This window comes from Taurulus bubalis (genome assembly GCF_910589615.1).
Source record: "Taurulus bubalis genome assembly, chromosome: 5".
NCBI lineage: Eukaryota > Metazoa > Chordata > Actinopteri > Perciformes > Cottidae > Taurulus > Taurulus bubalis.
The window spans coordinates 6,623,120-6,633,793 of NC_136593.1; the positions used below are offsets into that span (position 1 = coordinate 6,623,120).

Sequence of the window (10,674 nt, forward strand, 5' to 3'; positions counted from 1 at the left end):
TTCGGGGATGTGAATATTTGTACAATTCCTGTAGCTGACCAACGATAAGCCACATGTCCTCGGTTTCACAGTTTGTGTGTGTTTCTGTGTGTTTCTCTGTGTGTGTGTTTTAGATCATTGAGGCACTGAAGCAGGATGAACAGGCCCAGAAGCAGAAGTTGGCGTATAAAATGGAGCAGATCATCTCAGCCATGTCTATAGAGAGCTGAGGCGCACATACACTACATGCATACACAAACACACGTTACACACACACACACACACTGTAACGCACTATAACAGATGTGTTATGAACCCATCGGCAACACGCGTGGCACACATATCCACGTGAACACACACATTATGTGCACGCATACATGCACAGCTGTCCACAGGGACACCGCAGACTTAATGGACCTACTGTATAAACAAACTGACAATACATCCACAAAGAGATTCCCGCAGTGCATAAACACACGCGTACCAATGTACATACACAAACCACAGCACACGGATCGTCCCAAAGCACGACTTTTGAATCCAGCGTCGTCGTTTTATTTTGTTGTTTTTTTTGAGAAGAAAAACTCCAACAGGCAAAAGCTCCTATAGAGAGACAGAGACACAAAGAGGATTTTGGAGCCATTTCTTTTCTTCCCGCCGGGTAACGGTTGGTCTTTGTAGTCGGCGCTTATACTAAATGCGTGCGTCTGTGTGTGGCATGACTGGAGCTCCGAGGAGAACAGCGCTTAATAAAGAATGACTCCACATGAAAAGTCACTGGAGGAGCTCCGCAAAGACAGGAGCCAATTTAATGGGACGGCACATGTGGAGAGACGAAATCAAAGTACGTTTTTTTATATATATATGTCAAAGATGAAGGACACTTACTCGCACTACATATCACGGGGCTTGGAGTGACATCGCCGTTTGGAGCCGAGACGTGGAACTTTGTCTTGTTAAGCCTTTTAATATTGCCTTTTAAAGGCTTAAAAAAAAAGAAGAGAACACTAAAGACTCTGGCATCATTACTTTTCATTCCCCCACTTGAAGTTGCCCTGTCCAAAGCTATTTCTTTTGTTTAAAGAAGATTTTATGATGTACTACTCTCCAGGGATTGAACAGTATCCACACAGTGTTTTGGCGTTGACAAAACACAACACTGCAAAAGGCATTACCTTCAAATTTGAAACACGCGTGGCGATATTTCCCAGACCAAATCCCTGGCTTTTTTTGTGCCAAATATAATACCACGTCTCATGTTTCATTCATGTTAAATGCTCCTGTAAAAGCTATTAATAATCCATGTCATTGTACGGAAAAGATCCCATTTGAGATAGGACATTTTTTTTTGTACAGTGATGATCTATAGAGTGCCCAATTCAGCCACTCAAAGATAAGTGGAGACCAAATTGAACTGTAGCAGAACGCTTGATTAATGACGCTATGAGTCTGATCGTGGATCAGATTAGCCAAACCCCGGCCAGCAGCGCCGCTCCCCCCGCCCTGCCCCGCCTCATCAGTCATTGTTTACATTTCGCGTGATACTTGAAATGCACCGAGTGTACGAGATATTAAGAACACCTGCTGCGCCTGGGAAGATTAAGTTAGATGAAGGCTCTGCTGCCTCATTGATCCCCCCCCCCCCCCCCCCACATACTTATTCCTCACCTCGGAGAAGCTGATTTGTCTCTCAGAATAAAAGCAGATGTTCCTAATATTTTGTCCACAGAGTGTGGATATATGATTAATGATACATGTATGTGGATCAGCATTTGGTCCTTGTACAGTGAATTCTTTAACAGCTGTTTGCTGCTTCACAGCGCTTTACGATTTGATTCACACGTTTTCAAAAAACTTTGCATTCAAATGTGCATTATTTTTCTTCACCCGACTGCTTGTTGTGTCCTTGCTGCTGTGTTTTCTACAGTGCCATATCTAAACCTTCAAACCATTATCACGATGAAGAATCCAGTCTGAGGCGTCGCGTTGATTCAGGGCTTCGGTTTTGATTGTTTGCGTTTCAACCATGGCAATGCTGAAAGATGAGCTGCTTTCTGTGCTCGAGGCGGTTTCATCGCTCCATATAAAAGTCACGAGCGCTGCCTGTCAGTGTCACTCTGGCGCGGCGCTGCTTTTCCCATTCCAGCATCAGTGGGGTTAATGTACTTCCCACAGGACCTTTATTTCATGCTAAGCTAGAAGAGAAAAGACGATACGTAAATAATAAATACATTTCCTGTTAAGTGTTGAAATATGACGGAGAACTCATCTGTCTCAATGTGTGGTTTGATGATAATTTATAAATGTGTTGTGCAATAAACTGTCAGACATTTAAACGGTAATGTTTTTTTAAACTATATATTATTGTATAAATATTGTACATAAAAAACACTCCTATTTTGCAAGCAAAAGATTCACTTTGTACTGTTGTTATACATTAAATGCGCAGCTGATGAAAATGATATCCGCCTGGTTTCTTTTGTGGTGATGCTAAGTTATTCTTATGCTTCATTAATATTGAAAGTGCATATAGCTTTGACCTATAATATACATTACATTAAACAGTTTTTAAAAAAGCTGATCGTGGTGGTAATGTACGTGTTGCTATTCAAATATTGTTATAAAGCATGGTGAATATTTTTGATTATAACGCATTATAGGTATGTATATAATGCGTGTTGTATTTTTAAGTCAAAACGTCTGCTGCTGATAGAGATTACGTCATTTAAGCCAATCGGAAACGCTGCCACACATAACTGGATAATCTATTCTTATTGTGTTGGTGGACCACTAGCATGCTAAATCGACAGTTAAACTCCTATTTGTTTTTCATGAAAGGGCTCTGAAGGCCAAAACGATGATGTCAGAGATCGCCCGAAACCCCAGGGGTATATATATATATATATATATATATATATATATATATATATATCGCTCAGCTTTGTACTTGGAAATTAACATAACTGTTGGACACATTCCCAAATGGCCCACTGGCATCCTCAGACACAAGCTGTGTTCCAGCTTTGTATCAAAGGGAAACGTATTATCTAACTAAATGGTAACCCTGTGTGCTTTCATAGCCGGAACTACAACATTAGTATTTAACATAAGTGCATTGTTGATCCGTATTCAAGTTACAGTTGTAAATGAGCAAATTCAGGCATTATTTATTTGTTTTTTTCAAATTGGATTGTTTTTTGGGGGGGTGGGATAGAAACAACCACCAGAATGCCTTGTTGAAAAGATCAATTTAATTAAACACAATTTTTGGGACATTATAGCGTCTATTTATAATTGCTGTAATGAATGAGGTCTGTTTTAAGAAAATTACAAACAATTTAGATTTTGGCAGAAATGTATCAATCTGCTGCCAGACAATATGATTATCGCGATGTCACACACCCGATGTGTCCAACAATCCAGAGCACGGTCCAATCAGCTGTGAGGAGCAGGAAGCTGATTGGACCTACAGGTGTGTGTGTGTGTGTGTGTGTGTGTGTGTGTGTGTGTGTGTGTGTGTGTGTGTGTGTGTGCACGTTGATGCTGCAAAAGCCTCAGTTATATAAGAACTGGAGGGTTTCTCTCCATTGGAAGAAGAGCACTGAAGGCTTTTCTCGATGAAAAAGTTGTTTTTGGTATTTTTAGAAGTATTTGCCCGCCCTTTTCCAGACACTTTCCAATAACAAACTATTTGGCCGGTCAGGTTCACGTGGTTGGGTTTACATGTCTGTCCATTGGATTTCTTTATAGTGGTGCACAGCAAGAGGGCGCTGTATTTCCAGAACAAACAACTAAAGCTTTTTTTTCAGTCAGCAAAAGAAGCACCAATGGAAGAATCAGTTAAAGCTTGTGTATCTTCCTCAATGTGTTTGTATAGAACCTCTAGTAGTCTTTTACTGATTTGTGTGTCTGTACAGAATCAGAGATGTCTTCAACTCAAATTTATTGTCAGGAATTATTCATTTCATTTTATTTCTCCAGCAATACAAAAAAGGAGTTTGTGGAAAATATGTTTTTTGATGTTGCCAAAGAACAAAAGCCAATAATTGTAACTATGATGTTGACTGTTTATTGCAATCATACAACGGGTATTTGATGTTTACGTGTGCCGCAAACATACACCTCGTCTTGGGAGGGAAGCACAATTGATATCAAAGCGGCGCTGAGCTTGTAAAACAACAAAGAAATATCCTGAAGAAAATTAGCTTCCTTTTGAATAAAAAAAAAACAAAAAAAAAAAACAGCCACATGTAATGAACGGCCTCTCGGATTGAAGAACAGTTCACGCGGCGACAGTATTTGGATTGGCATGTGAGCAGCGTATAAGGGGCTCCTGAGCACCTTGCCATAAGGAGTCAGAATTCATTATTCATGTTCAACCCTCGGGGGCTCTGGGCAGGCGAAGCAGAGTGGGGGGAGGAGAAAGGAGAAGGAGGGCTCCTCGAGCACCCAGGCCTCCCGACCTATACCTGTCAGATCCAGGTGGGGGTGTCATCTGGGTGTCGAAGAGTCGTCTGTACACCTGCCAGGCGATCACCCCTCGTCTCTCCTCTCTCCTCTCTTTGCTTGTCAGAGTGCCTGCAATTCCCCCCTCACTCACTTCATCATTACGACTCAGCCCTCGTCTGCTGACGTGTGAGCGAGCCTCAGGATGTCTCCAACCAGCTTGAAGGAGCTGCTACAGCCGTTTGAAAACCCCACTGTTCCTCTGTCAATCGCTGGAAGTCGTCATAATATCTCCATCGTGCTAGAATAACAGCACAAACGCTTCCTCAGCTTCTTCTTGCTGCCCGGAGTATTTGATTCAGGGGGAAATGGACCTTACACACAGACCGCAGATCTTGAAGAATAATTCAAACTGTGGAAAAAAAAGGCCTCAGACTTATGTGCACTTGCAACAACCAGCAGCCGAGTTTGTGTTATTAATCGATGGCTCTGCTTCACTGGTGAGTGGTGAATCTGTTTACAAAGAAACAGGGGTGGACACAATAACAGGAACGCTTGTATTTACAATGCAGTGTTGCTGAAAACAAGCAGTCAATTCAATTGTTTGACACATGTTTGATTAAGAGTTCCAAAATTCAGTCAGTTGTGTTATGTTTTTGATTTTAGACAAAACTGAGCTCCCTTATAAGACATTCGACATCTCAATTGGTTTATTCTGGATAAATAACGTCAACGATTAATCAAATTAGTCTTCGTTAAATAATCACATGGTTTTCGGCCTCATGTGAGGATGTCATGCCTCCCCTCGTCATGTGTTCATAAACTGGATATCTGTGGGTTTTGGATTGTTGGCTAAATAAAAACAAGCAATTTGACTACAACAACAAAATCAAAAGAATTATCATCACATTCATGGATAATTGAAATAGTCATTAGTTGCAGTCCTTAAATACAATCAAATTGCCCTCACATATGTATAGAAAACCGAACAATCCATTTTTGCTGAGGCTGTACAGTATAGTGCAGGACTGATGCATCCCTGTGTGTACAGTGCAGACGCCGTTCTTTCTGGGTAGCGGTTCCTTTCAGCTGGGAAGAAACCCAGCGGCCACTATCAGTGGATACAGACACCAAATGTGTCATATTTGTTTTCCCCTTGCGTTACGTTCACTGCTGCACGATCGCGTCTCGGCTTCCCTGAAGCACCGCTGGAGCGCAGCCTCCAGGCGGTTGGGGGTCTGCGAGCGTCGGCGTCCTGCTGCTTTAATGAAACGCAGACTGCATTATTAGAGTGCACACAATCAAACAGCCACGGATATGTTTGTTCTTGCCAAGGACAAAAGACAGCTGTCCAAACCAGGGGGAGAAAAAAAAGAAAGAAAATCCCTGATGACAATAAATCACAAATAACCACAGCTCAGCCTCCGCCATAATAACTTGTTTCAGGATTCATTGGATGAGGTAATCCATGACGGCATTTTTATCACCCCCCCCCCCCCCCCCCCCCCCCCCCCATTTGCTTTATTAATTTATCTTTTGTCCATCAGCATGCGGGCTCTGGTCATAACGGCCTTCGTGGCCTCACAATAACGGTTGTATTCTCTTAAATACGTGAAATGCATTGAGAACAACAAAACATATTCAGCGTGCAGCAATAAAAGGAAGGATTTATTGATGCACTGGTGAAGATAATGTCCAGCCGGTCGAGGTGGACAGCACTCCAGTCTAGTGGTGCCATCTTCTGGCTAAAGTTATCGTCACACACATGACTTGGAAACTGAGACAGAATCACTTTTGAGCATGAACTGGGATATATATATGAGAGAGAGAGAGATAGAGAGAGAAACAAAGAGAGAAAGAGAGAGAGAGAGAGAGAGAGAGAGAGAGAGAGAGAGAGAGAGAGAGAGAGACTGTGAAAATGTGATGTAGGAAAAGGGCAAAGGGTAAGTGTCAGTGACAAAAGGTGTCTGTTTCAGCACTGCTGACTTGAGGGGATATGTGTGTGTGTGTGTGTGTGTGTGTGTGTGTGTGTGTGTGTGTGTGTGTGTGTGTGTGTGTGTGTGTGTGTGTGTGTGTGTGTGTCATCTGCAGGGCCATGTGGTGCTCCTGTAGGTCCTGACACAGACCACTGCAGACCACAGATTGCACTCCGAGACCGTGAAGAGAAACCCACACCGGGGACGACCCTCGACACATTTTTGTTTTGGGAAGAAGTGACTCCATCAACACAGCACTTCCTCTCTTTTCCACTTTCTTTTGTCTGCTTTCCCGCTCACTCGCAGGGCAGAGACCTCGCGGCACAGCCCAGAGAGGTAACGGTCAACATTTGCTGCAGTTTGAAATGAAAATCCCCTCCCACTCCTCTTCCTCCTCCCCCCCCCTTCACTTTCCCTCCTCCTCAGCCTCCCTCTCCTGCGCTCATGAAATCACTTCAACACAGGCTCCCTTTGTGGGATTTATGGCACCTATTTTCAAAGCGCCACAAAATGTGCAGAACAACGCGTCTGTGCTTTCTGTGACCGTGTGTGTCTGCAAATGCTTCTACAAATATACTAACCAAAATTAAGTTCAGAAGACCCTTTCGATGAGGACTTTATAATAATAATTTAGCAAAGCATGTCAATTGGCCATTCCAATCGTAGCGTAGCAGTCTCGACCAGGGTCCGACATCTATCCGGCTCTGCTCCATAGACTTTCATTGACTTTTGTATTTTATAAATATATATATATATATATATATATATATATATATATATATATATAAGTTTCTCAAATGTTACGTTTCTAGATAAAACCTGTGGAGCTAACATGCATACATTAGCACATCACGTTTTCCCGGAACAGTGTTGTTCCTTAATTTTCATTGTCTTCTGTGCCGGGTTCCAGGTGATGTGGCGGTTCCCTTTCACACTGTGATCTGTATTTAGCTTCTATCTTTTTTTACCCGTTTTCTCTGCTGTCGTCCTTCAAACACATATTGTAGACTCTTCAGTCTGTTTCTTTCTGAAATTTCACTTTTTGTTTCTACAAAAGATAGATAATAGTAATTAAGTTAGTGGCAGTGTGGGCTCAAAGGGGGCGGGGCCTAGCAACGGGTCAATTGGTCTTTTTGTGTTTTCCTGAAGTCAAAACAGAACAATGAATCTTTGAAGTTAAATTGTTAACTATGAACAGGGGGCAGAGGGATTGTCTTCCCACAAAAGATCGTCACATTAGCGGAGTCGCCGGTTTTACAACTTCCTGTTCAACGCTCTGCCCGGGGCTCTGCTGGTGAACTCTTGCTCTCAGACAGGAATAAATAGCTGCATTTTGAAGACACGCATTTTAAAAATAGAGTTCCAAACAAAAGTCGCTGTCTCTTACAAGATAATTAACTTACAATTAACTGTACGACTGTAAGTTATGTGGAACAAAAAAAAAATGAAAATAGAAAGAAACACAGAAGTCTTCAGAGAATATAATCTATGACATATTCATCTAATTAGCTCTCCAGTTAGTGAGGGGGATCTGCCATTTAAAGGAGCCTATACTGATTCATCAGCCAAGCCTCAGTGATCCTCGGGGTGTCCAATTAGCAGCTGAAACTTCCATTACCACAAAAATAAGACTGCTTGGATAAATCACCAGTGACCTTTTGCCTAAAACACATCCAAGAAGTGATGTATTACAGTCAGATTGAAGCCAGACTGTTTCATCAGCACCGTTTGACAAGTTTTAACCCAGAAAGTAATGCCGTGGCTCATTATTATTTAAACTGTGGGTGCTTAAGAACAGCTACAAGAAGGACTTATATCAAATCCTTCCCATTTGATTGGGCTGCTTAAAAGTGGGCAGAGCTACAAACGCCTCCCTTGTCACTATTAATAAATGGAAGGATGGATATCATGCGATATTATTGGTTGAAATTGTTTTTTTCTATCTTATTTTAGCACACACCATGTTTTGTTTCACAGGAAGAAAAGATGATTACAAGGAAATTGATATTTTTGTATTTATTTTTGCATGTATTGTTAAATAGTTGCACAATATGACCGGGGATGTGATAATTAAAGGTTTTTTTTTAAATGTTTTTATTCATACTGCCTGGAGGTATAGGCCATCCAATCATTTCACTTAGATTCAGGACTGTTTTCTCTTCATTGGACTGTCGGGATGTAATAATAATTTCAACAAATATTACAAAAAATCTGTTTCAAAAAAGTACATTCCCAACCCTGTCTATCTTCCTCATCGCACTGATTGCCAGTCACCACAAGCTGCTAGCTCTACAGCTGTGAGTACCAACAACAGCCTTGTTCATGGTTTATGTTCATGATGATGATTTGGGGGGAAATGGCTTTGAAGGGAGGCTGAAGAGAGGATGTGTTGCAGACTTGGCGACTTTCCTGCTAGATTTAGTCGCTCTTGGAGCAAGTGCTACTAGCTAGCTTCATAGGGATGTGTTTATTAATATAGTTATTTATGTTTGCGTACTGTTGCTGGTTTCCCCAATGTTACTGACTCCAGCTTTAAGAAACCAATCAACTAAATGATGGAGTCTAACTGATGCCCTGGATTAACCGCTTAGTGCTTTCTGAAATGCTCTCTGAAAACAGGTTGTAGCATCAATGTGTTTATTTTAGCAGTTTGTCATCAAAGGTTCAACGCTAAATATTGACAATAAGCTTTTGTTGTGTGGTTTCGGTTTGAGATCAAACACAGACGTGCGTGTCTGAATTAATACTATTTGACTGTAAAACAGAAAAGTAAAAGAACATTTTTAAAGAAATGTGTCTGTAAAGTATAGGGTAACTCTAAAGGGGACTCGTAGTGAGAAAGTACAAAAAAAACTTCTTTTTTTATATTGACTCCGGTTGCCTATATTCTCTTGAGACACTCCATCACACGTTTCAGAAAACATTTAACACTCAAATCTGGTTAAAGCGTGCTGGCAAGCTCAACCAAAAACACGTTCTGCTGTCAGAACTCCTCGACAACACCAGCAGATATATGATGATTGCAATGCACTGTTACCGAAGACACACTGTGCAGAAGCTAAAAAAGGAAAATGGAGGCAATGTTTTTTAACTCCATAAGCTGCAACAGATGTGCAGAACAGTCAACATACTATAAACAAATAAAGCCGTAGGAGGCCGGGCCTATAGGCCTTAAATCATAGGATGCCAGCAGTAGAAATGTCTTCCAGATTTGTGTTTTGTAAGGAATGCATTTGCCGTCTGTGTTGGTTTCCTGATCTGTGACTATGACGAGCTGCTCTGTGACACTTCAGACCAAACTCTGTCACAAAGGAGACTTCCTTCCTTACGTACGTCTTCCTTTGTCGGGTGTCTAACAATGGAGGGTAAAGGAGTTCTGGCTGTACTTGCACGCAAAGATTTATGATCACCTACACAATTTACGAAGAAATTATATAGAATTTAAAACACATTGTCACGAAAGAATACGAAGATGAGAGCACTTGGGTCCTCGTAAGAGAGGGTCAAGGAAAAATATACTGGAGGAAAAATGAAAAATGAAATGTGTCTGTCCTGCTGTTGAGGGTAAAATGACTATTCGGTCCCTTCTGCCTTGTGACAGAACGTCCTGACTCAAGTAGCAGAAATACTTAATCGCTAACACTCTAATGAAGGTTTTACTGGGGTGACATGGCCGCTGCTATCCAGCTGTGGCTGCAGTAATGGGCACACAACTGATTATTCAGTTAAGGGTTTTCAGCAAAGCTCATCTTGAGACACAGTGAGGGGCCGATTACCCACCTCAACACCCTGCTGCTTAAGCTGAATGTTTGATAGTAGTCTGGCAAGAAGGAAAGGGGGGTGTAAGACAGAGGAAATGGGGTGATGGGGGACGGGGGACGGGGAGGACGGGGCCAAAAACAGGGACAAGGGGACTATATGGGCACTGGGACTGGTGGTATCAAATTACAAGAGCATTTCTCATGCATGTAGCAGTTTACTCGACTCGCTGTTGTTGCCACTCATTTCTTTGTCTGGCAGGGTGGGGCTTCTTTTCTCTCTCTCTCTCTCTCTCTCCTCTTTTTTTTAACAAGTCATTTAGCATACCTTCGCCAGTGGTTCCAGATGTGCGATTCACAGAGAGCATGAGAACAAGCTAGCAAAAGAGGTAACACAAAGTAAAGATCCCCAAATTGCAATTGGGGGTGTGTGTGGTGGGGGGGGGATGGGTGCTTTCAGGACTCTGTGGAAGTGTGAAAGGTTTCAGCGGATCCTGTGGTGTCTTCACTACTGG

General features: G+C 42.0%; 1 protein-coding gene across 1 annotated transcript in view; it reads left to right on the forward strand.

Moving 5' to 3' along the window:
* Positions 1-209, forward strand: part of LOC306736575 (plexin-A2-like) — a gene marked incomplete at both ends in the record, with an annotated part of 60,306 nt that extends 60,097 nt beyond the window's left edge. Inside the window, one exon of the mRNA XM_079218222.1 lies at positions 114-209. Coding sequence (XP_079074348.1) covers positions 114-209 — 96 coding nt within the window. The remainder of the gene's footprint in view (positions 1-113) is intronic.
* Between the last annotated feature and the right edge of the window lie 10,465 nt (positions 210-10,674).